The sequence below is a fragment of the Agelaius phoeniceus genome, chromosome 14 (assembly GCF_051311805.1).
Source record: "Agelaius phoeniceus isolate bAgePho1 chromosome 14, bAgePho1.hap1, whole genome shotgun sequence".
Taxonomy (NCBI): domain Eukaryota; kingdom Metazoa; phylum Chordata; class Aves; order Passeriformes; family Icteridae; genus Agelaius; species Agelaius phoeniceus.
The window spans coordinates 2,388,232-2,416,006 of NC_135278.1; the positions used below are offsets into that span (position 1 = coordinate 2,388,232).

The 27,775-nt window shown below is 46.1% G+C and overlaps 1 protein-coding gene across 1 annotated transcript; it reads left to right on the forward strand.

The window, feature by feature from the left end:
* Positions 1-309: 309 nt before the first annotated feature.
* On the forward strand, positions 310-27,775 carry MTMR8 (myotubularin related protein 8). The gene is made up of 14 exons (XM_054641482.2): positions 310-393; positions 1,880-2,002; positions 2,882-3,044; positions 5,146-5,303; positions 6,820-6,948; positions 9,075-9,209; positions 11,509-11,641; positions 13,029-13,138; positions 15,545-15,670; positions 17,255-17,304; positions 17,880-18,080; positions 18,448-18,576; positions 19,738-19,864; positions 22,115-27,775. The coding sequence occupies exons 1-14, from the start codon at positions 370-372 to the stop codon at positions 22,340-22,342; spliced, it is 1,836 nt and encodes a 611-aa protein (XP_054497457.1). The 5' UTR covers positions 310-369; the 3' UTR covers positions 22,343-27,775.

Here is a 27,775-nt window from a genome sequence, read left to right on the forward strand (position 1 = left end):
ACATCCCGAGGGCTCCGGGCACATCCCGGGAGCTCCGGGCACATCCCGGGAGCTCCGGGCACATCCCGAGGGCTCCGGGCACATCCCGGGAGTTCCGGGCACATCTCGGGAGTTGCAGGCACACCCCGGGAGCTCCGGCCGCACCCCGAGGTCCCGGGGCAGCAGGTCGGGGCGCACCCCGTGCTCTCCGGGTGCATCCCGTACTCTCCGAGCCCGTTTCCCGCTCTCCGGGCGCTGCCCTCAGCGCTGCCCTCAGCCGAGATGGCGGCGCTGGCGCGCGGCTCTCGCGAGGCGGGCGGGGCGGGGCGGGGCGGGGCGCGCGCGCCCTGATGGCGGCGGGGCGGCCCCTGACGGCGGGGCCGGGCGGCCATGGAGCACATCAGCACCCCCAAGGTAACCCCGCGGCCCCGGCCCGCTCCCCGCCGTCGTTCCCCCCGCTGTCCTCACTCCCCCGCCACGGAACGGCCCTCGCGGCTGCGGGTGGGGGGTCACAGCCGCGGTCCCCCGGTGTTGGTGGCTCCGGCGCTCTGTGGGGAGGGGGTTGCAGTGCTGGGCAGAGCCCCGCTTTGGTTGCAGTGGTTTGGGGACGATTCCGGGATGTTTCCTTTCTGTCAAAGCGCGGAGGTTCCTCTCAGTCCCAAGGAAGGAACCAAAGGGTGCTTTTTTTTTTTTTTTCCCCCGTTGAATTAAGTCAAACAAGAGCTACGGGAATGCTGTGCTAAAAGGAATTGCATTTATTCAGGCAGCAATAATTTCATTTTCTCCTTCACTGCAATGAAGGTTATTGTTACTCGTTTTATTCTGTAGAACATTAGTTTGGGGATGCTCCTCACCCCCTGCTCTGAGGTGCTCCGCTGGTGCTGCATGTCTGTAGTGCCCTGAAAAGGGCAATATTGTATTTCATAGTTATATCTGCTGAAAATCAAACCTGCTAAAAGGACACCGAGCCCAGGCCTCAGCTCTCCAATTTATCTGCTGAGATTGTTCCATTTGCACTTGAGACATATGGAAGCTCGCACATTCAATACCCAGAACTGATCTATCATTTACTTCTAAAACATTTGTTTTCATTGTCCATCCAATTATTTTTTCCTATTATTTCTGCTTAATGGCGAAAGAAGAATTCCATCTGCGTTCATTAGGCGGCAAATAGGCCAGGAGAAAATCAATCCGGTGCTGTAACATATTTTATTATGTCTGTGCTCAGTTCTTTAAAGATGTTTTTTATTAATTAGCTTGGTGTGGTTTATGAAATACACTTGGAGGCCAGGAAGTGAGTTACAAGAAGTAGCTACTAACAGGGAATGAGCAGTGGGAAGTCAGACTGGAGAGGGCTGTTCCTTTCAGGGCAACATGTTGATCACCCTGAGCACAGGCAAGGCTTTCCTCTGCAGTTCTTTGTCTTGTTATTTCTGCAGCTTCACACAGTAACAAACTGGGATCATCTTGGCTACAAGTCCAGTAATCCTGTTAGGGTTTGCTGGTGCTGAACCACGGCTGTTTGCTTAACCTTTATGGCTTTAATTCATGGAGAAATAAGTTGAGTTTATGGTGCAAGGCTGGCTTGGTGCTGCAGGGGGGACTTAAGACCTTGTGTTTTTCTGTCTTGCTTCATGAGCTGTGTGTTAGAAGTTGAAAGAATGGAGCTCAACATGTATTTAGGCAGTGCTTCCATCAGAGCTGGAGGAATTTCTCCTTGGAAGGGGCTGCCAGAGAGGTTTGGAGTCCCCATCCCTGGGGTGTCCAAGGAACAACTGGATGTGTGCTGGGTGACAAGGTGGGAATTAGGCACAGGCTGGACTCCATGATCCCAGAGGGCTTTTCCAGCCTCAGCAATGCTGGGATTCTGTGGTGCTCTCATGCTGTGTTCCTGCTGCAGGTGGAAAACGTGAAGCTGCTGGATCGCTACGCCAGCAGGAAGGCAGCGAGCGGGACCCTGTACCTGACAGCCACACACCTCATCTACGTGGATGCCTCTGCTGAAGTCAGGAAGGAAACATGGGTATGCTGGGCTGCAAACACACCTGGGAAAGCTGCTTCAGGTCACAGGATGGATTGGTGGGGAGAGAATTGAAGGATTGTCCCATTCCACCCCTTCAGGGACACCCTCCACTGTCCCAGGGCTCCCAGCCCCACTGTCCAGCCTGGTCTTGGGCACTGCCAGGGATGCAGGGGCAGCCCCAGCTGCTCTGGGCACCTCCCCACCCTGCCAGGGAACAATTCCTAATTCCCAATATCCCATCTATCCCTGCCCTCTGGCAGTGGGAAGCCATTCCCCCTTGTCCTGGAACTTAATGCTCTCATTTCCAGAAGGAGCAGATTTGGGAATTCCAGAGCCATAGTGGTCTTTTAGAGCATTTTGATCCCAAATGCTTCCCAGAAACAGCTGGTTTGGAAGGAAATGAGCACAATGGTGACGTGACTTGATAGAGTTCACTTATGGAATTAGTGTCAGTTCAAGGAATGTAAAAAACTTCTGTAATTTCCTATTTAAAACTCAATATACAAGACCACTAGACGTGAATTTGCAGCTTTTAGAAGTGCAGATTTAGCCTGAAATGAGCCTGTTTTGTTAATTCTAAAGTGAAATGGGAATGACAGAATGTGTTTCATGTGGAGGTGAAAGCAAAGCAAAGTGCATCAGGTAACCTGAGCTGCACATCTGTCTCTGAAAGCAATTTATGTAAATCTGTGTTTTTTCAGTCCTGCTTTAGTTCCCTGGGTTTTGGGTGCAGTTTATGTTTGATGTCACAAACTCATTTCCTGCTGCTCCTTAGCTGCAGGAAGCACCAACAGCTGATTGTATTACAGAGGTTTCCTATCTGCTTGCACTGCTCACAGCTTTATCAGTGACAAATGATGTTTATTCCCTTTTCTCCAGATCCTGCACCACCACATCTCCAGCGTGGAGAAGCTGCCCCTGACCACAGCTGGGTACCCCCTGCTCATCCACTGCAAGAACTTCCACGTGGCTCACTTTGTGATTGGGCAGGAGAGGGACTGCCACGAGGTGTTCACCTCCCTGCTCAAGCTCTCCCAGCCAGGTGCTGCCGTTGGGAATGTGTCCTGGGAATCTCTGGAATGCTCCAAGCTGAGCCCTGGGAAAGCTCTGCTGGGTTTGGGAGGGAGGAGTGGGGTCACAATCAGCATCCAGCAGCAGGGACAATGGCAGGGCTCAGGGAGCTGAGCTCTGTGGAGCAGGACATTGCTTCCAAACTAAACACAGTCTTGGGAGCCAAGGAGGATGGAGAGAGATTGTTCACAGGAGCCTGGGGTGACAGGACAAGAGGGGATGGATTCACACTGACAGAGCAGGGTTAGGTGGGAAATTGGGAAGGAATCCTTCCCTGTGGGGGTGGCCAGGCCCTGGCACAGGGTGCCCAGAGCAGCTGGGGCTGCCCCTGGATCCCTGCAAGTTCCAAGGCCAGGCTGGACATTGGGGCTTGGAGCAGCCTGGGACAGTGGGAGGTGTCCCTGCAGGGGTGGCACTGGATGAGCTGTTGCAACCCAAACCTCTCTGTGATTTTGTCACTGTCTGGCAGTGGGAGTGACATGGTCTCCCATGAGGAACTTCTGGAGAGCTGTGCAAAGTTCATATCCCAGACCTGGCCACTGCCAGCCCCTTGTGTCACCCAGCTGTTGGCTGTGTGCAGTTCTGCCCTTTCCAGCTGCTCCAGGCATTCACAGAATTCCCCAATCCCACAGTTTGGCATCTTGGCTGTGTTTCCAGCAGTGTGGTTAGGCTGCTCTGCAGTGTTTGCTCAGTGAATCCTGTGCTTCACCTGCCCTGACTTGGAGTCACTCTTGCAGTGTGAGCCAGACACCCTCAAAAGCCTGTGCTCTCTTCTAGCTCCAGCTTTTTATTCCAGCATGGATGAATCTTCAGGCTTTTCTTGCAGGACAGCATTCCACTGGGCTCCTACCTGGCTTCTGCCTCTGGCAGCCTCTGCTTTTGGGATGCTGGAACCCATTTTGGAGTTGTCTTATTACAAGGATGTCATTTGTAGTTGCAATTTGTGATGGTGTCACCAGGCTGAGGGAGGGGAACTAATGGCACCAGGCAGCTTCTTGCTGGCCTTCACACAGGGCTGGGCTGGAAATGCTGTAGGAGAAATGGGCTTTGCCCAGTTTAGATGGTTTTTAATTTGATATTAAGGCCTGTGTCTACTCCTAGAACCCTCTTGTGCTCTTTGGAGTTTTTTTAGTTCTGAGGTTCTGCCTCTGATGCTGTAGCTGGCAGGTTTGTGGTGTTATATTTAAAAGCTGTCACTGGTTTTTGAGGTTTGAAAATTGGATGTCTGGGTAGTGCCTGAAGCGTGGGAGCTGGCACTGCAGGGGCTCACACCAGTTTCCTTTGGTCTCAACTGTGTAAATGCTGTAGCTCTTTCTTTTCTCCTTGTTTGTAACAGCACATTTTTGTTGTTTGAAGATGTCTGGGTGTGCTCCCTTCATGGATTTCTGGCAGAGCACGTCATTGCTGCTTATTTGCACACATGTGATGGACAGCTCTGGGTTACCTGCTCGGTACCCAGCTGCTTTATCAGCCTCTGACAGGTTTCCCTCTGTCTCTGGAGCTGCCTTGGGAATCAGCTGGATGAATTATTGGTTGGATTTGCACTTTGTGAAGAGAGGGAAGGAGGTTGGGATGGTAAACGGGCACTTGTCAGAGGCAGCCTGAAGCCTTTGTTGGGCTGACAGCAATACTCCAGACATCCCTCATGTCTTCCAGTCTCAGAATTTGTTACTCAGCAATGACCTTACAGGTGTGCAGGAGCTGTTGTTTGAACCCTCCACAGAAAACAGATCTTTTAATCCATGTTTTAATGGTGATGATATAAATCCCATCTAACATGCTTACTACAGTGAATTCAGGAGGAAATCATTGGTTTAGGAAAAATTGTATCTACCAACTTGGGTTAAAACACTTTGTTAGAATTAATGTACCTCCCTGCATTTGGAAACTGAGTACTGGAAATTCCTGGGGATTTCAGGATGAATTTCAGCACTTGGTACTATCCCAAACCAAAAATCTATAAAAGTTGAGATGTCTTAAATACTTTGAGTGCTAAAGAGGAGCAGAAGTTTCGGCCTCCATGGGTGTCTTTGCATCTCTAACTCGTTGATTTTTTTCTTTCTCCTCCCCAGTGAAACCTGAAGAACTTTATGCTTTCTCTTACAACCCTAAAATGTCCAAAGAGAGCCGGGAGATGGGCTGGAAGCTGATTGATCTGAAACTGGATTACCAGCGCATGGGGATCCCCAACGACTCCTGGGAGATAACGGATATTAACAAGGACTATGAGGTAATTCCTGCCAGAGCAGCCATCCCCTGCACCATCTCCTTGCTGTTATTAATGCCAGCCCTGCTGCTGCCTCTGGGGAGGAAGGAGCTCGCTTGGTCTGAGTCAAAGCAATCATCTTGATGGGGAGTTGCAGATGGTGATGCTCCAGGAGAGTCACCTTGTTGTGTTTGATCCCCCTGGCAAGGGAGCAGAGCTTTGTTTTTCTGCAGAAATGTCAACCCATCTGTTAGGCAAAGCCTCAAGTACCCTGAGCTGCTTTTGGTATTTCCAAAGCCTGTCCCACCTGGCTGGTGACAGATGTGGAGGAGAGAAGGAAATGGCAGCAGTTTGGATTGGTGGGAAATGAGGCAGAGTAGAGAGGGACTAGGGAAGGGAGGAAGGGAAAAACAGCAGTGGAAAACAGAGCCTTTTTTGCTTTCTCAGTTGGATCTTCTCCTACCTAAGGGCTCTCTGTCATTTCAGTCTGAGCTGCCTGCTGCTGTTATTTTCCCTGAAAGGCCAACTTGGATCTAAACAACATGAAACAAAAGCATTTGTCAGCAAGCTTGTTCAAAATCCTGCTCCACATTATTTCCCTTTTTATTTCCTCTGGGGCTGTGTGCAGTCAGACCTGGCTGTTGAAAAGCAAGGCAAGCAACTTCAAGGAAGACACCAAGATATTTGTAACCCTGAATCTCTTTCCCTGGTAACTTTCTTTACTTTAAGCTCTGGATTGAAGAAATACAAGCCTGTGCTGTCAGAGGTGGCTGCCAGTTTTACCTGCCTGTGCCTGGGGGGGCACTGAATTGAGCTCTGATGTGAGAGGTGCTGTTTCCAGTAGCTGCTGTGGCCTCTCAAATCAGTAATCACTCAGAGGCTTTGCTTGCTGCAGTGCAACTCTCAGGTGCTTTAGAGTTTCCTCATGGTTTGCAGCCTGTTTTAGAGTTGTCAAGCCTGATGTAAAGCCAGGCTTGGAGAGCAGCTTATCTTTGAAGTCCAAGCTGCACAGACTGTGCTTGTTTGAGGAGAAAGGATGAAGCTGCTCTCTGAGGATTCCACCTGAGTGCTGGAAGTGATTTCCAAGTTGCATAACATTTAGAGAGAACTTTTAAAATAGAGTTAATTACTCTTTTGTGGGAAGGAGTTCTTGGCTGTGAGGGTGGGCAAACTCTGCAATAGAATTCCCAGAGCAGCTGTGGCTGCCCCTGGATCTTTGGCAGTGCCCAAGGCCAGGCTGGACAGGACTTTGGAGCACCCTGGGATAGTGGAATGTGTCCCTACCCATTGCAGGGGGTGGGATGGTTTTAATGTCCCTTCTGTAACTCTAATTTAGAAACTTCCATGACATTTCTGCATTTAAGGAACTTCTTTGAAGCTGCTTTGTGCAGTCCAGTTTTTAGATTCAGCTGCAGAGTTGACTGTTTCCTGCATTCTTTTCCTGAACACCTCGTAACCTAATAAGCTAAAGATGAATTTTTCATGAATTTTGAAGTGCTCAGGAGCAATATCTGGTTTTTTTTGCTCTGTTCTCCCTCAGGTTTGCAGCACATACCCTCCTGAGATCGTGGTGCCTCGAGCTGCCACCAAGGCCGTGGTGATGGGAAGTTCAAGGTTCAGGAGCCGAGGGCGGATTCCGGTGCTTTCTTACTTGTACAAGGAAAACAATGTTAGTGCTTCACTGCCTGCTGCCTGGGGGAGTGAGGGCTCTCCTTTTTGTCCAGTTCCCTTCCAATGGAAGGAAAGAATAAGATAATTATTAGACTTGAGGCCTTTGAGAACTGTGCTTCTCTTAATGGCTTTCATTCTGAGTCACAGAATGAGCTGAAGGCAAACACTTGGAATGCATCCAGAGCCCTGCCAAAAGCACAGACTTTCCAAGCTTCCTGTTGGGAATTTTTTCTTAATCAGCTTTCAGCAATTCCTTCTGATGTGGGGTTTTTTAATCTCCTCTTTAGCTATATTGAATAATGTTTTACCAACATTTATATATTGACTTGGCTGGATTTTCTTAGTATTGAAGAGGAGGAACCACCCTGAAATAAATCCCCACTAGTCCAGAATAAGTGAAGGTTTCATTTTTTTTTTCCACTGAAGACCAGAATGTAAATTTGTAACTTTGCTGCCTCAGCAGTGTTTTAGATGCTGATCTTAGGAAAATTCAGTCACAGCCAAATTGTTGTTTTCCTGAGGAAGCGTGCCTTGACCTGGGCACTGCCTGGAGTTGTGCTGGAAACTAATGAAATTTCCTTAAAATACACCCTGTGCTGCTCTGAATGTCCAACAGCAACTGAGAACAAAAACTTAAAAGAATGGTTTGGAATAGAAACCAAATGGAAAACATGAGAAATTGCTCCCTTCCAGTACTTTCTGGAGGCTCATGAAAAGGACAGAGAGGGACTTTTATATGGGAACATAGTGACAGAGCAAGTGGGAATGGTTTTAAACTGCCAGAGGGCAGGGATGGATGGGATATTGGGAATTAGGAATTGTTTTCTGGGAGGGTGGGCAGGCCCTGGCACAGGTGCCCAGAGCAGCTGGGGCTGCCCCTGGATCCCTGGCAGTGCCCAAGGCCAGGCTGGAGCACCTGGCAATAGTGGAAGGTGTCCCTGCCTATGGCAGGGGGCAGAATGAGATAGTTTGAAGGTCCTTTCCACCCAGCCATTCTGGGATGCCATGAACTGCTGACATTTGGGGTGGTGACCATCAGGCAGAGCAGGTGGAGCCTCCTCACCCTCACTACTGCAAGTTCCCCAAAGTTGTCACTTGTGAAACCTCCCAGTGTGTGTCCACTGCAGCAGCAGCTGCTCAGAAGGCGCACAGGGGGCAGTTAAACTGTGACTATGAGGGGTGTGGGGCAGGAGGAGAGGCTGAAGCTGTGAGCCCAGGGACAGGAGGAGAGGCTGAAGCTGTGAACCCAGGGGCTCTGGGGCAGGAGGAGAGGCTGAAGCTGTGAGCCCAGGGACAGGAGGAGAGGCCGAAGCTGTGAGCCCAGGGGATCTGGGACAGGAACAGAGGCTGAAGCTGTGAGCCCAAGGGCAGGAACAGAGGCTGAAGCTGAGCCCAGGGGCTCTGGGGAGGAGGAGAGGCTGAAGCTGAGCCCAAGGGCAGGAACAGAGGCTGAAGCTGAGCCCAGGGGCTCTGGGGCAGGAGGAGAGGCTGAAGCTGTGAGCCCAAGGGCAGGAGGAGAGGCTGAAGCTGTGAGCCCAAGGGCTCTGGGACAGGAACAGAGGCTGAAGCTGTGAGCCCAAGGGCAGGAACAGAGGCTGAAGCTGAGCCCAGGGGCTCTGGGCAGGAGGAGAGGCTGAAGCTGAGCCCAAGGGCAGGAACAGAGGCTGAAGCTGAGCCCAGGGGCTCTGGGCAGGAGGAGAGGCTGAAGCTGAGCCCAAGGGCAGGAACAGAGGCTGAAGCTGAGCCCAAGGGCTCTGGGACAGGAGGAGAGGCTGAAGCTGTGAGCCCAGGGGCAGGAGGAGAGGCTGAAGCTGAGCCCAGGGGCTCTGGGGCAGGAACAGAGGCTGAAGCTGAGCCCAGGGGCTCTGGGGCAGGAACAGAGGCTGAAGCTGAGCCCAAGGGCTCTGGGACAGGAGGAGAGGCTGAAGCTGTGAGCCCAGGGGCAGGAGGAGAGGCTGAAGCTGAGCCCAGGGGCTCTGGGGCAGGAACAGAGGCTGAAGCTGAGCCCAGGGGCTCTGGGGCAGGAACAGAGGCTGAAGCTGAGCCCAGGGGCTCTGGGGCAGGGCACTGGCAGCAGGCTGAGCTGTGTCTGTGTGTCTGTGTGTCTGTCTGTGTGTGTTGCAGGCTGCCCTGTGCCGCTGCAGCCAGCCCCTGGCCGGGTTCAGCGCGCGCTGCCTGGAGGATGAGCAGATGCTCCAGGCCATCCGAGAGGCCAACCCCGGCTGCCCCTTCATGTATGTTGTAGACACGAGGCCAAAGGTACCTCCATGGGCTCTGGGCTGCTTTTACATCTCTTGTGAATGTGCAGTGCTGTTTCCAGTTCATTCTGTCACAATCCTGGGTCGGTCAGTCCTGCACAGGAATGTGGGACTGGGCTCCTGGTCCAGGGTCTACAGATGGAATGTGAAGTTGATCCTGAGGGTTTTTGCCTCCTGGGTTTGAGGTTTCACAAGGTCTCTTGTGTTGAGATGACCCCAAGGTGTTGGAAAGTCTCTTTTTTCCCAGCCCTGAGAACAAAGAAGAAGACAGGGTTCCTGGGCTGTGGTTCTCAAGGCTGTTTATTTTCTCTTATCTAATACATTGTCTTTCTGACCCTCTGAGGTCTGTCAAGCAGGTTGGGTTGAGGGACCCTGAATGCCCTTGGGGTGGTGTTATTTTTTTGTACTAAAAGCTCTGTGTACTTTATTTACAATAATTTTCCAATACCTATCCCCTATGTTAGACAGTCTGTCCCTGCTCTAAACCAGTCCAAAAGTGCCACCAGCACAGCAGAAGATGGAGGCTAAGAAGAAGAAGGAGAAAGACAGGACAGGCCCAGATTCCTCCATCTTGCCTCCTGAACCCCCATTCTAAATCCCCAAAATTCTACTTTTTCTCCCTGTGACAAATTCACTAACATTCTACTCAAACTTTTGTGGCTTGTAAAGCTTCACACAAAGTTGGGAATTGTTTCCATGGGCTAAAATCGAAGGCACAGGTGTTTGTGACTCTGTGCCAAGGTCTCTGAGCCCCTGCCAGGGTCTTGAGTCCTCCAGGGCAGCCAGAGCAATGTCCTGGGTCCTGACAGAGGTTTGTGTTCAGGATCACCTGATGGAACCTGATGGTCCCTGGCTGGGACAGTGAAGCTTTTTCCTGCAGAGTCCTAAAGGATAAAGGAGAGAACTGGAAGTGGAGTTGGAGAGAAGCCTCAGGATTCAGTTCCACAAGGCTGAAGTGCTTCTACTGGCAGATTTGGGAGGAAGTGCAGCTGTGAAAAGCAATCCCTCCCCCTTTTTTTTTCCTTTTAAAAATAAGACTCATGATGGAGCTTAATACAACTCAGCCCCACTATTTGGAGCTAGAACTTGAGAGCTGAGGGTTTATTTGAAAGGAACTATTTGCAAAACGCAAATTTTAATGACTGTCATCTTGAGAAACTGAGTTTAGAAACCAATTCCAATGATTCTCCTGTAAACATAGGGATTAGAAGTGTTGTTAGAAGCCAGTTAGAACACAAGGGTTTTCATAGCTCACAATTATTTAAATGCAAAGATTTAAATTGCTCTGATTATTTGAAAATGGAGCTTTCTGAGAACCTGCTCCACTGCTCAGATCTTGCAGTTATTTTATATAAACTACAAGATTAATTAAACTGTGGCAAGGGCAAGAAAGAAAGTGTGTTTTTGGGGAAAACAGGGAGTGTTTCCCATCTTGCTCCAGTGGGTGTTTTGGCTTTTAGTGTGACATTCCCTGGAGATCCATGTTCTGCAGTGATAGGTGCATTTCTCCTGGGACAGACAGCTGCCAGTGGCAGAGATGTGCCACTGAAATCCATAGCTGGTGGCAATTTGTGCTAAAGCATTTGGTGACAAGGGGAGAATTTATAATTGGTGACACTTCTTGTAAGCCAACCTGTCCCATTCTGGCAGAACTGAGGCACTGGGGTTATTTCACAGTTCTAAAGGTGTCTGCACCATCTCTGACTCTTCTCTCCCAAGAGCTGCCCAAATTGATAAGGGGGGGTTGAGCTGCTTTGTTTTCTGTCTGCACCAGAGATGTCCTGGTAGCTCTTGAACTGGTTTGGGCAAGGTTAAAGCAACTGATTTCTTTTCTGCTCCTGTCTTGCAGTTGTTCTGTTCTTTCTGCTCAACTTCAATGTTTCTGGGTTTCCCTCAGGTGGTTTAATTTTCTCTGTGCATGTATGTCTGTGAAAATTCCCTTCCTATTTCTACTATCATGTATGTAAAAATGTTAAAAATGGCTTTCCTAGTTCTGCTTTCCTGTGGCTGTCTCTGAATTTCCTTAGGTAAACTCAGTTAGGTCTCTGCTAGCAGAAACTGGGGGTTTATACTACCCTAAGCAGGATTTTAATGAGCCTCTGACTAATGAACTGCAGTAATTTTAATGAAACAGCTGAAAGAACTGTCTGGGAGGTGGGGAAGTACAGCTGAGGAACAGCTTTGTCCAGTACATTTTCTGGGAGATTTAAACAAAAGAAAAAAGGACTTGCAAAACAGCCTCTCTGAATTTTGTTGTGATTTTTGCCTTTCTTTTCTCTTCTGCTCCTTGAATTTGCCAGTTGAATGCCATGGCCAACAGAGCTGCTGGGAAGGGCTATGAGAATGAAGATAATTATGAAAACATTCGTTTTAAATTCATTGGCATAGAGAACATCCATGTGATGAGGAGCAGCCTGCAGAAACTGCTGGAAGGTGGGTACAGCCCTGGAGGGGTTTGTCTTTCCTACCCCTCTGGACAGAACTTCCTGCCAAACATCCAAATATTCTGTGCACAAATGTGTTCTGATGGAAGCAAAGTCAGCATCTTGCTTTGTTTGCTGCATTCAGGTGACTGAGAGTATTAATGCTGATAAAATGCTTTCCTGCTTGACATGTTCTTTGTTCTTGTGCTTGGTTTTAAAGTGGTTCAAAAATAGCAACTAATACTAAAAGCATTCCTTGATGAATGTGCTAAATGAATAGAAAAAGGTTAGAGAAATATTGCATTTTACAGCTAAGACAGTCTCATTGTTGCTTCCTGACTTATTGAAGGAAAACCAACAGAGGTTGTTCAGAAATGCTTTTTGGGGTTTGCTCTATTTGGATTATTAACAGTATTTCTGAGTTGGAATGCATGCTCTTCCAGAGTCTTGAGTCTCATACATACTTGGTTCTAACTTTTCATTTACTTCTGATTCCTTTTAACCAAACTCCTCCACAATGTATTAAATGAATGTTTTAATATATAAATATATGAAAATGCAGAATAATTAAGCTCATTGTGATCATAGGGAGGAGTGCAAAGCAGGGCAAAAGAGTCACCTGAGATTGGGGATCCAGAGGGTAATGAGACCCAGAGTTTCATCAATAGAATTTTGGACAATTGTGCAATTCAAGTGCTGTGCTCCAAAATAGGAGTTTAATATTTTAGTAAGCACCATAATGCTCATCTGTTTTCCAAAGTAGTTGGGTAATTGGTGCTCCCAGGTGGCCCTGCAGGATCCATGGTGACCTTGGACACAAATGGGGCTGTTCCCACCCAAAAGAGTGGCCTGATCACAGCTCTGAGTCCTCAGTTGCCTCTTCCTGACAGATTTATTTTGTGGTGGAAGAGGCAGAATAAAAACTTGTTTGCTCCCATGTTCTTCTCCAGCAGTGATAAAATCTCATTCACTGGGGCTTGTGGAGTGTTCTGAACTTTATTACTCCAAGTGTTTTCTGTGCTGGGTTTCATTAGAGCAGCTGAGTTGCCTTCAAGGTTAGATTTGTTATTTCTGCCTCTAAATTAGAGAGAAATAACTTCAAATCTTTGAGAAGTCAGTGAGTGATGGTAGATGTGATGGTGATTTAGAGTGAAGCAACAGCTCTTTACTGGAAAAACCACAGCTGAATAAATAATGAGTTACCCTTTAAACAAAGAGCAGGAGGAGATTTCCAGAGCCTCAAATTCTCACAAAACCAGCTATTTTTTAGTTACAAATTCTAGATACAAGACCATTAGTGTGTCCTTTAGACAGGCTATTGCTGCAAGCACTTTACATTTTCAGGGGGATAAGGAGGAGGTGCAGGGGGTGCTGTTCTGACTCTGTGTTGCTCCCAGTGTGTGAGATGAAGTCCCCCTCCATGAGCGATTTCCTGACGGGGCTGGAGAACTCGGGCTGGTTACGGCACATCAAGGCTGTCATGGATGCAGGTGTCTTCCTGGCCAAGGTAAAGCTGCTCTCCAGCTGCAGTCCAGAGTGCCTCCTGCTCTGTTGGAGACTGCTGCTGGGGTGGGAAGGTGGCTCTGAGGAGGAGGTGTTGTTCAGATTGGTTTAATCTCTCCAAAGATGTTGGGTCGTGCAGCTGCTGGGCAAATACAGGTCCTGTGTCATGTATTGTACCAGGGCTTTTTTAGAGCTCATGTGAAACAGAGGATCACAAAATGTGAATAAATGACCTTTATAAACCTTTCTATATAGCAGTGCAAACAACTCCTAACCCTGTGCTAGTTATTCACCCACTGCTCTGCTTGAGTTGAGGGATTGTTTTCACTGGTTTATTTTCTCCTGGTTTGATGTGATGTGGACACTGATTTTGATTATTCAACACAGTCCTCACTTCTGCAGAGCTGTGGCTTTGCAGGTCGGGCAGAAGGAAGGAAGGAAGTCACTCAGGAGTGGTGCAGGGTGTGCAGGAAGTGTGTGGTCAGAGGAGTGAGTGTTAAAGGTTGGTTGTCTCTCACAATTTGCCCACATCACGAGCAAGAAACTTTTGTTTCTCTCCTGCCCTAAGTGGCAGAAGATGATGGGATAGGGGGAAGCTGGCATCAACTCCTCTAATTTATCTTGAAGTTCTGATCCCTGGGTGTCCAACTGTTTTTTACTCATCCACCAAATTTTTTCCTCAGAGGAAGAGCCTGGGAATCCTTGGCCTTCCAGAGATCACAGGGGCTGTTTTTCAGCAGCCTGCTGCAGCACTTTGCTCTAGCTGGGGCTTCTCTTGATGGACTGGTGCATTTCCACAGGCCACAGGAGCGATGGCCACCATTCCCCCGGGGTTTTGGGGTGGTGTAGGGGGGGGACAGCCTTTCCCTGAGCCCTGTGCTGTGTCCCTGGCAGCATCTCTCACAATTTGCCCACATCACGAGCAAGAAACATTTGTTTCTTTCCTGCCCTAAGTGGCAGAAGGTGATGGGACAGGGGGAAGCTGGCATCAACTCCTCTAATTTATCTTGAAGTTCTGATACCTGGGTGTCCAACTGTTTTTTACTCATCCACCAAATTTTTTCCTCAGAGGAAGAGCCTGGGAATCCTTGGCCTTCCAGAGATCACAGGGTGTGACCGTGTTCACAGGGGTCTGAGGATGAGGGAAGAGATGAGGATCTGACTCCATGTTTCAGAAGGCTGATTTATTATTTTTGATATATATTATATTAAAACTATACTAAAAGAACAGAAGAAAGGATTTCATCAGAAGGCTGGCTAAGAATAGAAAAGGAAAGAATGATAACAAAGGCTTGTGATTGACTGAGACAGTCCAAGCCAGCTGGACTGTGATTGGCCATTAATCAGAAACAACCCCATGAGCCCAATCCCAGATGCACCTGTTGCATCCCACAGCAGCAGATAACCATTGGTTACATTTTGTTCCTGAGGCCTCTCAGCTTCTCAGGAGAAAAAATCCAAAGGAAAGGATTTTTCATTAAAGATGTCTGTGACAACAGGGGCTGTTTTTCAGCAGCCTGCTGCAGCACTTTGCTCTAGCTGGGGCTTCTCTTGATGGACTGGTGCATTTCCACAGGCCACAGGAGGGATGGCCCCCATTGCCCCAGGGTTTTGGGGTGCTGTAGGTGGGGGACAGCCTTTCCCTGAGCCCTGTGCTGTGTCCCTGGCAGCATCTCTCACAATTTGCCCACCTCACGAGCAAGAAATGTTTGTTTCTTTCCTGCCCTAAGTGGCAGAAGGTGATGGGACAGGGGGAAGTTGGCATCAACTCCTCTAATTTATCTTGAAGTTCTGATCCCTGGGTGTCCAACTGTTTTTTCCTCAGAGGAAGAGCCTGGGAATCCTTGGTCTTCCAGAGATCACAGGGTGTGACTGTGTTCACAGGGGTCTGAGGATGAGGGAAGAGATGAGGATCTGACTCCATGGTTCAGAAGGCTGATTTATTATTTTATGATATATATTATATTAAAACTATACTAAAAGAACAGAAGAAAGGATTTCATCAGAAGGCTGGCTAAGAATAGAAAAGGAATGATAACAAAGGCTTGTGACTGACTGAGACAGTCTGAGCCACCTGACTGTGATTGGCCATTAATTAGAAACAACCACATGAGTCCAATCCCAGATGCACCTGTTGCATTCCACAGCAGCAGATAACCATTGGTTACATTTTGTTCCTGAGGCCTCTCAGCTTCTCAGGAGGAAAAATCCTAAGGAAAGGATTTTCCATTAAAGATGTCTGTGACAACAGGGGCTGGTTTTCAGCAGCCTGCTGCAGCACTTTGCTCTAGCTGGGGCTTCTCTTGATGGACTGGTGCATTTCCACAGGCCACAGGAGAGATGGCCCAGGGTTTTGGGGTGCTGCAGGTGGGGGACAGCCTTTCCCTGAGCCCTGTGCTGTGTCCTGCAGGCTGTGAGGGAGGAGAGGGCCAGCGTGCTGGTGCACTGCTCCGACGGCTGGGACCGCACAGCCCAGGTCTGCTCCCTGGCCAGCCTCCTCCTGGACCCCTTCTACAGGACCTTCAAAGGCTTCATGGTAAGGACATGCTGCACTTCCAGTGCCAGCAGGCCCTGGGGAAGGGCTCAGGCCATTTCCTGGGACAAGTATGGGTGACCTAGATAAAGCAGCTTTGGTTCTGTAACGAGCTGGAATTGCTGTGAGCAGCACAGCAGCTGCTGATTGACAATTCTCAAATCCTTGTTTCCTGCAATGTCTACATGGGAGCCACTAATGAGACATCTCAGCAAAGGATGCAGCTCTGGCAGCAATCCACCAAAAAGTGCTGGAAGAGTTTGTCCTGCAGTCTCTTATCTGCTGGGATTTGAAATTGGGTGAACTCATCCCTGTTCCCTGTCCATCAGTCAAATCTGCATCATTTCACACCTTTTTTAAAGCCATTTCATTTTCATTTGGCTGTTTGCTTCTAGTGTAGGCTTTTTCTTAATTTGCAGCCAACCCTGCATGAATTCAGGGCAGTTTGTGATGTTTCTTTCCATTCATCTCTGGTTACTTACCTGAAGAGCTGCTCTGTCTCAGGAGAGCTCCTTGAAGGATTCCCTGAAATCAGAACAGTGCAGATTTTGCCTTTTCCAGTGCCAGGACTGTTTCTTTGCATTCTATGCTGGTTTTATTGTTTCTATTTTTGTTTCTGGATTATACTGCAGTCTTTTAACATCAGCACTTGAAACATCTGCCTGGTTTTTGTCCCTGAACAATCCTGCATGAACTGAGAACAGGATTTCACTCAGGAGCAGTGACAGAGACACATCCCTGTCTGTCCTCATGGTTTGTGGGCACAAGTCCCCTGACATGGGCTTATTCCTAAATGAATTAATCAGCAGTGCAAGGAATGGAAAAATTCAAAAAGCAATTTAAATGAAGTTTTCTAAGAACTCTGCTGTGAGTTTTTGCCTTCCTCCTCTTAATCTGGATGATGATAGCAGGAATTATCTTTAAATATGTTCCAGCAAAGTAATGATGGATGCAGCTTCAGTCAGGTGGTTCCTTGTGAGATATCTGTAAGCAAAACTGATTATTTTATCATATTTATCTGTAAGGTAAACAGATTATTTTATTTATCTGTAAGGTAAACAGATTATTTTATCTTATTTTAAGGAAAACAGATTATAACAGTTATCATTTCCTATAACTACAGGCATCTCTTTTAAAAATGCCACACAGTTGTTCTGATTCATCCTGAACTCCTCATTACATAGCTGTACTTCATATATTTCTTTTTGTCTGTTAAACATTTGTTGAACTCCACTTGCTGATTTATTTTGCTGAATATCACAACATTCTTTTCTAAATTAAATAGCACAGTACAATATTAAGCTGTTAATTCTTTGAACTCAATATATTTATATGTTATGATTTTAAAAACTTAGAAACACCCTCAAAATGATACTTTTGAAATGAGTTCTGATTCCAGCAGGGCCATTGCCTTGGTAACTGGATAATCTATAAATCACAATTCCTGTTCCCATTGATTTCTGTGGATATATTCATAGCAATAGGGTCAGCAGGTTGTCAGCTTTTTAGGTTTTAACAGCAAAGGTTTCATTTTGCTTTTTTAACCAAATTAATGCTCTTTTCTTAATCCCTGCTTTGAACCTGCAGGTCCTGATAGAAAAGGAGTGGATTGCAATGGGCCACAAGTTCTCACACAGGTGAGAGGGGCACATTCCTCTGGGTGGGGAGTGAAACCAAAACTGTCTGCAGGTTTAGGGGATGCCTTGAAAAATCGAAATTAAAAGGAGAAAACATTGGGAAAATATTGGCATTGGTGACACAGAGCCAGGGTCTGCTAAGGCTAAGTCATAATAACTGCTAAGTTATTTCATCCCTGTGCTTTTATTCTTTACAAAATCATGTTTGAATTCTGGATGTTTTCCTACCTGCAAATTCTATTATCTGAGGAGTGCTAATCATGGAATCACAGAACCATGAAGGCTGGAAAAGACTTCCAAGATCATGAAGTTCAGCCAGCACCAGCAGCAGCACTAACCCATGTCCCAAAATGCCACATCCACACATCTGTTGAGCACTTCTAGGGATGGTGACCCCACTCTGTCCCATCCATAGTGCTCCAGCCAGACCTGGTAATTCTGGTAAATCCCTGGGAGTGCATCTCAGCCACTTTCCCAAGATCAAAGCATAAACCTGACCTGGAAGAAAACTGATGGCAAGGGGACGTTTTGTGGTGGGTGACAGAGGATTTATTCTGCTTTTTGCACCTCTGTAGGTGTGGTCACCTGGATGGGGACCCCAAGGAGGTGTCCCCTGTGTTCACACAGTTTGTGGAGTGTGTGTGGCAGCTGATGCAGCAGTTCCCCTGCTCCTTCGAGTTCAGCGAGCGCTTCCTGCTGGAGATCCATGACCACGTCTACTCCTGCCAGTTTGGCAACTTCCTGGGCACCTGCCACAGGGAGAGGGAGGAGCTCAGGTGAGCTGGGGGATTGGAGCCAGCAGGCCACACATCCCCTGGCATGGCTGCAAAAGGGTGTGTTTTATGCAATTGGAGATGTGGAATATAACCATTTATCAAGGGGATGTTACCCTTAACCAAACGGGAGGAAAGAATTTGAATTATATCCCTAAAAATGTGGTTTGGTTTGGAGCACAACAATAACTTGCAGATATCCCTTCTGGACAGGAGAGTGTCCATTTTAATATCCAGTGCTTATGAAATCTATCAGATCCAACATAAAAACAATTCTTAGCTCCCTTAATCTAATTCTGCTCCCAACAGCTGCAGTTATTAATCCACTTGCTGCTTTTTTTAGTGATCAGATGTTCTTTGTACTTGCCAGAATCTTTGAGAAGACCCATTCCCTGTGGCCTTTCCTCTTGCAGAGGAAGCAGGAGTTGAGAAATCCTTTGTACAGAGGATTTACAGCTTACAAAGAGCTTCAACCAAACACTCTACCTTTCAGTTTCCAGTAAGTGGCTCAGCTAAGAAGGGGAAGGAGGGGGACATTTCTTTCATTAATAACTCATGTTAAATCAAATAAATTTGCACTGATTAGCTTGGTTTGTTTTACCTTTCTCCTCCATTCCTCAGGCATAAGCTAAGAGGAGCAGTGCAAAGGTAAAATCAATCCAGATGCTGTAATTTAAAATAATATTTGTAATTTGGTGTTGAGAAAAGAGGGTGGGGAAAGGCAAGGAAAAGCAGAACTTCAGACAGAACCACATGCACCCCCTGACTGCTTGCTCTGTCACACTGAAGTGTTTGAAACAGTTCCTCTTTTCCTCCTTTTTAATGTATATTAAGGAAGTCTTTCAAGCAAGAATTTCGATGCCCAGTTCAGGATTGTTCCCAGCTTTGTTTCTGCTTCACTCCTGGGCCCTGCTGAGAGAGAGGGAGATGAAAATGGGATTTTAAGTGCTGTGTGTGCAAATGAAAGTTGGGAGGTTGGGCTGATGCTTTGTGATGGCTGCCCTAGAACAAAGGCTGGACAGAGATACAGAATAAAGCAGGGATTTATTAAAAGGCCTCAGTGGATGCACCTTGGGCAGCACAAGAGCCCAGCCAAGGTGAACCAAAATGGTCACAAAAATCCTTGACCGGTCACGGGGTCTCTCACTTGGATCAGTTCTGGAGTTCATTGTCCAATTCCAGCCCCAGCCCCTGCAGTCCCATCCTTGTTTTTCTCTCTCAGCCCACGGTGTTTGTGCTCTTGGGCCTGAGATTTGGATCATTTGTCTTTGGTCCCCAGCTGGAGCAGGAATTGTTTTGTCTCCCTGCTCTGTGCACAGAGCTCAGCATCCCCTCATATGAAGCCCAGAGCCAAACGCTAAAGCAGCACAGGATGTGAAACATATAAAAATGACTGAGGCATCAGGGCAAACTAAGGAGTGGAAGATAAGCTGCCCAAGCTTCCAATAAATCTGCTATTTTCATCCTATTCTAATATTTAGTTCCAGATTTTTTAACTTGAAGAAAAGTTGCCCATTGCTGCGGAATTCAATAATCCAACGCTGTGGCAGGTTTTCAAATTAATTCCTAATCTCAATTTATTAAAAATATTAACCAGCATCTGTTTGTTGGCAGTCATGTCCAGCTGAGCCCCTAACTGCTGTTTGTGGCTGTTTTTGAGGTTCTGGTGTGGGATGTACAACCGCTTTGACAAGGGCATGCACCCCAAGCAGAGCGTGCTGGAGCAGCTGCTGAGCTGCCTGAGCCACAGCGTCAGCCTGGAGGACAGCGCAGCCCAGCTGGAAAACGTGAGCCACAGGGGTGGGGCTTGGAAAGGGAACTGACAGCAATATTGGCCTTCTCAGAGAAATCTTGTGATAGAAACAGAGAAATATTGGCCATTAAATACAGAAATTGTATGTGTGTAATGTAAATATATTGTGTATATTATATATAAATATATATAGAATAGAAATATGTAATGGAAATATAGTAAATAAATATACTGTATGAAATTATACATATGTGTAATAGAAATAGAGAAATATTGGCCATTAAATATAGAAATTGTACGTGTGTAATGTAAATATATTATATATAAATATATATATAATAGAAATATGTAATGAAAATATAGTAAATAAATATACTGTATGAAATTATACATATATGTAATACAAATAGATAAATACTGGCCATTAAATATAGAAATTGTACATGTATAATGTAAATATATTGTGTATATTATATATAAATATATATATATAATAGAAATATATAATGAAAATATAGTAAATAAATATACTGTATTAAATTATACATATATTTAATACAAATAGATAAATACTGGCTATTAAATATATAAATTGTACATGTATTATATATAAATATATGTTATATAAAAATAGAATTAAATATATTATAAATAAATTGTATAAAATCATATTATATAAATATATAAATACTGGCCATTGAATATACAAAATACACATGTATTATATATAAATATGTTATGTAAAAACATAATTAAATATATTATCAATAAATTGTATAAAATCATATTATATAAATATTGGCCATTAAATATAGAAATTGTACATGTATTATATATAAATATATGTTATATAAAAATAGAATTAAATATATTATCAATAAATTGTATAAAATCATATTATATAAATATTGGCCATTAAATATAGAAATTGTACATGTATTATATATAAATATATGTTATATAAAAATAGAATTAAATATATTATCAATAAATTGTATAAAATCATATTATATAAATATATAAATATTGGCCATTAAATATATAAATTGTACATATATTTTATACAAATATATATTATATAAAAATATAATTAAATGTATTATGTATTATAAATATATTTTATAAAATAATATTACTAATTTGTAAATATTGGCCATTAAATATACAAAATACACATGTATTATATAAATATATTGTATAAAAGAATACATATATATTATATAAATATATAAATGTTGGCCATTAAATTTTACATTCTATATATGCTAGAAATATATTATATAAATATATTGTATAAAGATATATAAAATAATAATATAAATATATAAATATTGGCCATTAAATATACTATATATTATAAACATACATATTATAAGCATGTATATTGTAAATATATATATTATAAAATTATACATATATAATATAAATATTTAAATATTGGCATTTATTTCCCCTCTTCTCATCATATAAAATGAAATCAGATAAATATACTGACAATTCATGCCAATTCATTAAACAGGTCTTAAAATAACGTAAGCAAAACTACCTCTTTATATCTCCCCTAGGAAAAAGAATCCTGTTGAAATTTTAGTTTAAAAATGTGAGTGGAGTTGTTTTGTTGGGGATGTTTTTGCCATCCACTGTTGTAGGGCCAGGATCCAAGTCAGCCCTTCATTTCAGAGTAAATGCCATCCTTACTTTGCTCCCAGCATGGATACTCTGTGCCTTGGATATCATTTAGAGCTCCATGACAATGATTGGTGTTTGTGCTATTTCGAGGTGCTGGAGCTTTGTTCTGTCCCTCTTCTCCAGGCCCTGCCAGAATCCTTGGGCTGAGGTCAGGAGGTGCTGACACCAAGGCAGTGTAAATGGCACATGAGTCAAACCACATGAACCAAGCAGCTGGGTGAAAATGAGGGTTCACTGACAGACCTCTTTGGGATAAAATCCCCAAAGTATCCCCAGAGAAATGAAAACACAATTTTTAAAATCTACCAGTGAGAAGAACATCACTGCCCTTTGCTGGGGTAATGTGAATGCTGAAAACTTTATTCAGCTTTATTAGTTAAACATTGATGTTTGTGTCAGACATGGCAGATCTGTGTCCAGGTATTTCTGATGTTTGTGTCAGGCATTTGAGGATTCGTGTCCAGCTACTTCAGTGCTGGATTTCAGAGCTGGAAAAGAGGCACTGCCACAGGGCTGTTGTGTTGACACCTGGTTTTTGTCCCTCTCTGGCATCTAGGTATTAATTATTTGGTTTTGTGCCTTTTCTTTTGTGCAGAAACTCCCTATCCTGGACGGCCCCTTGCCCAGCAAAGGCTGCACCTCACCCAAGGCAGGAGCTGCTGCTGCCAAAGCCCCAACTCCTCCTCAGGACTGTGCAGAGGGAGCAGCCCCTGTGCTGAGCAATGGCCCCTCCCTGGGGCAGCAGAAGCACAAGGAGAGCCCAGCCCAGCCCCAGGATCTCGGAGCCTCCAGGGAGGATGGGCAGGCTCAGCACCAGGGATGAGCTCTGGGAGCTGCTGGGAGAAGCTCTGGGGAGCTGCTGCAGCCCCCATTTGCAGCTGAGTGTGAGTAGGGGTGTGCAGGGCTGGGGAGCAGCTGCTGGGGGACACCTCCTGCAGCTCAGGTGATGCAGAGCTGCCAGGAGCCTGCCTGGCATTCCTGGGAACTTGGCTTTCAGTGGCAACACGTGCATTTCTGAGGGTTAGGGCTGCCTGCCAGCTCTGCTGTTTGAGGCTGGAAGAAATCTTGCCAATTCCATGAGGAGCTGGGCAGTAACTGCAGGAGGAAGGATGCAAATCCCTCTGTTCTCAGTGGTGGTCCAAGGTCATCTTAAAACAAGAAAAAATTTCAGTCTGTCTTCAAATGATAAAAACCCCCCAACCTTTCTCTTAGCTGTGAATGAATCTCTGCATGGACCCTTGCCTTGTAGCAGAACTGATTCATGTTTTGTTTCCTATGCATATTTGTTACACAAAACCAAACCCCCTGTGCCTTCTCTGAGACTGTGTCCATGTCCAGCCAGGCCACTGCAGGTTTTGTGCTGGAGTTTGCAGTGTGCTCCTGGTCCTGTCTGTAGGCAGTGTTTGTGAGAGGATTTCTTCTGCTGCAGCTTCTCCAGGGTTTTTGTTGTTCCTCTGAGTTCAGGAGCTTTTTCCAAGCTGACCTCTTGAAGAGCCAGCTTTGGGAGTGCAGAGCCAGCCCATAACACATGGGTTTGTGATAAGAGGGAGGATTGGAAATGAGGAAAGGCAGCAGAACATTTATGTGGAATTTTTCTCTCTTATTTTATGATCTTGTTTAAACTGAAGCAAGAGAGTAACTCTGTTCCAAGGTGGAATCATTGATGAGACAGCAGTTACAGGTGGGGCTGTGTTCTGGTATTGAAATGGGGCCTGAAATGATAAAATCACTTGCTGAGTCATTCTAGGGAATGTTCAGATTCCAGGAACTTTAGGGATGTTTTGTCTGTCTCATGAACAGTATCTCATGGCAGTGAACTTGGGAAGAAACAGAAGAAGCAAGGACTTCTCTCCCAGGGATTGGGTGTCACAAATGAGTGCTTGAAGGTCACCCAAAGAATCCTTGGGAGAGGCATCAGCAAAAGCAGGTTTGATATAAAAAAGTGTGACCAAATTCATTTGCAAGGTTGACTTTGTTACTTATTAAATGGTTAAAGCACACAGAGAAAAACTAAAATAGAAAATCAGGCAATCTAAAACTACAATCAACCAGCGTGGAGGCTGGGATGGACAAGGGTCAGGAGGAAATGGAATGAAATGAAATGAGGGAGATTCTCCTGTTGAGTCACAGGGTTCAGAGTGGAGCATCCTCCCAGACTGAGCCCTGGAATTATCAACAGTTCAGGCCTAAAGGTTTACCTGGAATCAGAGAATCAGTGGCAGCACTTGAACTCAAGAGCAGAGAATCAGCAGGTAAGGAACTGAACAAGGGGTTTATGTAGAATTCCCTGTAAGCACAACAGGAGCTCCTTAGAGGCTGAACTCACAAATCCAAAGTACTCCATCCTCCAGGAGAGCAGCATTCCCAGTGCTTTGGCTCTGGCACAGCCCCAAGGACCAGGTCCAGGTGTATCCCTGGGGAAAATTCCCCTGCAATTCCCTGTTTATAGAGAGTTTATAGAGAGTTGCTTTTATCAGAGTTGCTTTCCAGCCTGGCTGCAATTTGGGTCAATATCTTCCTCTGAAAGGTCAATAACAAAAATGTTCCACTTGCCTTGTTATTCAGGCAAGAAAAATCAGATTCCAGGGCTGGTGGCTAAACCCAGGGGTTTGTAACCCAGCCCTGGGAGCAGCCAGTGTTCCTGATAAGCTCAGGGTGCTGCTTATCAAGGTCAAGGCCTGAGGACATTTCTGAGATCATGGTGAGGCCTTGGGAGCTTGGAGGATTCCCCTCCCCAGGAAGCTGTGCCACTGTCCTTGTTCTGTGCTGGATTGCACAGAGTCCCCCTGTGCAGCTTTGTTCAGGATGCTGCTCTGCCCTCTTCTCAAGCTGTTGTTTCAATTGGGTGCTGCCATCAAGTTTTTAAATCAGATTTTCTCTTTCATAAAAAGTTTGGAAGCCAACTGAAAATATTTGAGCCTTCCCACTCTCCAGTGAAAGCAGAAACATTCCATTGTAACAGCAGAAAGTGCAATAAAGTGCAATAACTCTGCTCATGTGCTTTTAACCCTTGGTGAAATCACTGGGTAAATCCAGTGTCCAAAACCCAACCCAAACCTCCCTGAGTGGCTGTTCTGGGTAAGAAAATACCTATTTTATAAAGCACATGAAAGATCCAGGGAAAAAAGAGCACAGTTTCTCCACTGCCTAGAATGGCAAAGAGGAAGATTTTTAGTATTGAGGGTTTTCAGACTTGAATAAATTTGTTAAAGGAGTGGGTGCTAGCAGAGTGATTGATTAAAAATGGAACACTGGAAATACTGACCCAGGTGTGACTGATGGATCAGCCCTGTCTTTTCTTTCCAGGGGCAATGGGCAAGATCCATCCCCAAATCTGAGAGAAAATGGGGCATGAAGCCAAGACAGGCACTTTTTAGGAGCAGTTATTCTATGGATCATCAGTTCTTTGAATATCTTTAATAAATTCTCTTATTTTCATTAGAGATCTAAAACTGGAGAGGGTTTTGATTGACTACTGAAGGACTTAAAGGTGTCATTGGTTAATTATTGTACAAATCCAGCTTGCAGAAGGCTCCTGGAAATGTTTGTATGGTGCTTTGCCTTTGGAATTGCCATTGGAGGAGTTTAATAACCTTTCCTTGTTCATTAAAGGTTGTCTCCACAAAACTCCAATGTTACTACAAGTGTGTATAACCACCACCAGGTTACTCAGTGTTGTAAGCTTGGAGTAATCTTGCTGCTTTTAACTCCAGTGGCAAAACAGAGCCAAACCCAAAAATTAATGTCTTCTAAACCTCTTGGATTTCATGTGTGCAGGCTCAGGCAGAGGCTGCAGTGTATCAAAAGCCTTTCATGCTGATGCTGGAATTTAGGGGCTGGAAAAGATCCCAGGGTTTCCTCTTTTTCCATGAGCCCATGGTTTGAAAACCAATGAAGGAGAAGCTTTTTGGTTTTGGTGGCAGCTCTGGGCTGTTTGAAGAGCAGAAATGAGGAGCAGCTCAGAGCTCTGCAGTGTCCTGAGCTCAGCTGGGATCTGCTGCCCAGGAAATCTGTGTTCCCTATCCTGGAGCATCCTCTGCTCCCTGGAAATCTGTGTTTGCTGCCCCTGGAGCATCCTCTGCTGCCCAGGAAATCTGTGTTCCCTACCCTGGAGCATCCTCTGCTCCCTGGAAATCTGTGTTCCCTACCCTGGAGCATCCTCTGCTGCCCAGGAAATCTGTGTTTGCTGCCCCTGGAGCATCCTCTGCTGCCCAGGAAATCTGTGTTCCCTACCCTGGAGCATCCTCTGCTGCCCAGGAAATCTGTGTTCCCTACCCTGGAGCATCCTCTGCTCCCAGGAAATCTGTGTTCCCTACCCTGGAGCATCCTCTGCTGCCCAGGAAATCTGTGCTCCCTACCCTGGAGCATCCTCTGCTGCCCAGGAAATCTGTGTTCCCTACCCTGGAGCATCCTCTGCTGCCCAGGAAATCTGTGTTCCCTACCCTGGAGCATCCTCTGCTGCCCAGGAAATCTGTGTTCCCTACCCTGGAGCATCCTCTGCTGCCCAGGAAATCTGTGTTCCCTACCCTGGAGCATCCTCTGCTCCTTGGAAGTGTGGAAGGAATGGAGGAGCTGTTACTGCAATTGGGAATCTACTGCTGCTGCTGCTGCTGCTGGGGAAAGTTCCTGCACCTGATTGATTCCTAGGGAGCAGCTGTGCTTTGTGAGCTCAGAAATCCTGTTTTTATTTGGAGCAGTGCAGTTCTTTCCATTTGGATTCCTTTCACTGGGAGAACTGGGAGGGAGGAGAGATCTGATTTGCTGCAGATGGGCTCTGCTTGTGGAAAACTCTCCCTTTGCTGGAGCTGCTCCTGCCTCTCCAGGACATTCCATGGTTTCTCCAGGACATTCCATGCCTTCCTGCCTTTTCCCAGTGTCTCCTGTGCTACAACCAGGTGTAACCTTGTAGTGGCCTGTCATATACTCTGTGTTAAAACTCCTACTCTGAAGCACAAGAGGGACTCGTGGAGCTTCATTTGAAATGTCTTAAATGTGAACTTTGTTCTGTGGATTCCTAAATTAGGGGTTTCTTTTGCTGTTGTCACCTGTGGGAGAGAAAATCCAATTGGTGCTGTTTGCTCTGCAGGGAAAAAGTGGGAATAATTGGGTTGTCCATAGTTTTAGTTCTCCATGGCCTCTTTAGGGGTGAGGAAAAGCAGTTTGCAAAAGCTTTTAGGTCTGCCTTGGTCTGTTCTTGTGCTTAGTGATTGCCTTTCCAAGTTAATTCCTTGGAGTAAAAATCCACCTGCTCTGATCCAGAGCCATCCTGGCTGGGCTTGGAGGGAGCTGGGGACCTTCAGGAAGCTTCCCCAGCCCTGCAGAGTGGGATTTGGCAGGAGCTGAAGGTGCCCAGAGCCCCACAGGATCTCCAGGTGGGAATGCTGGTGTGGAGCAGCCCTGGGGTGTTGTTTCCATCACCTCTGGGAGCAGAGAGCCCTCAGAGGTGCTCCCAAAGCTGAGGTAGCCCCAGGAAAAGCCTTGGAAGGGGAAGAACTCCTGCTGAGGCTCCTTCATCCTTGGCAGGATGCAGTGCTGGGTACCCAGGAGTGACCAGGAGCATTCCAAAGGGCTTTTCCTCTCCTCCCACCCCTCTGCTCTGTGCTGGGGTTGTTTTTATAGGGACCTCTCCCAGCTATTCCTGGTTTCCATCCTTCCCTCATGCACATCCAGCCATTCCCTGGGGGAAGAGCCTGCTCTGCATGTCCTATTTATGTTTAATTATCACCCAGCACTTGATTAATTAGCTGAGGAAGCAGGGGATGGTAAAGCCTGTGCTTGGGACCAGGCAGCCAGGTGGGCCATCATTAGGGCAGGTTTGCTAATGACATTAATGAATGTGACCCCCTGGGAGCTGCAGGAGCAGGGCAGGACCAAGGGGTTGTTTTTGTATCATTTCTGTATTTCCATCTCTTTAATGGAGCAGAAACCACTGGAGTAACTCAGCACTGGATCCCATCCTCTGGCTGGATTTTCCTTGGCATCCCCAACCTGATCCTTGTAGGAATGTCCCTAAAACTGTGTCTAGTGCTGGCTGGGAATGTCCCTGTGGCTGTTTGTGTCTGTGTCACTGCTGGGGGACATCTGTGGGGGATGAGCCCCAGTTTGTGCCCTGAGAGCTCTGTGGGGCACTTCAGTTCCTGCACTGCTTGAAGCTGATCTTGTCTAGAGGAGAATTGTGTCTGTTTGTCCCATGGAGTCTCTCTTGGATTGCAGGTATTTTTATTCCCTATAAAAATAAACACTTGGCCTTTTTAAA

Excerpts from the sequence above, each read along its gene's own strand:
- MTMR8 (XM_054641482.2), top strand. The coding sequence starts at position 370 with ATGGAGCACATCAGCACCCCCAAG. Across the intron at positions 13,139-15,544 it reads CAGGTGTCTTCCTGGCCAAG|GCTGTGAGGGAGGAGAGGGC; the intron begins GTAAAGCTGCTC and ends TGTGTCCTGCAG. Across the intron at positions 15,671-17,254 it reads GGACCTTCAAAGGCTTCATG|GTCCTGATAGAAAAGGAGTG; the intron begins GTAAGGACATGC and ends TTGAACCTGCAG.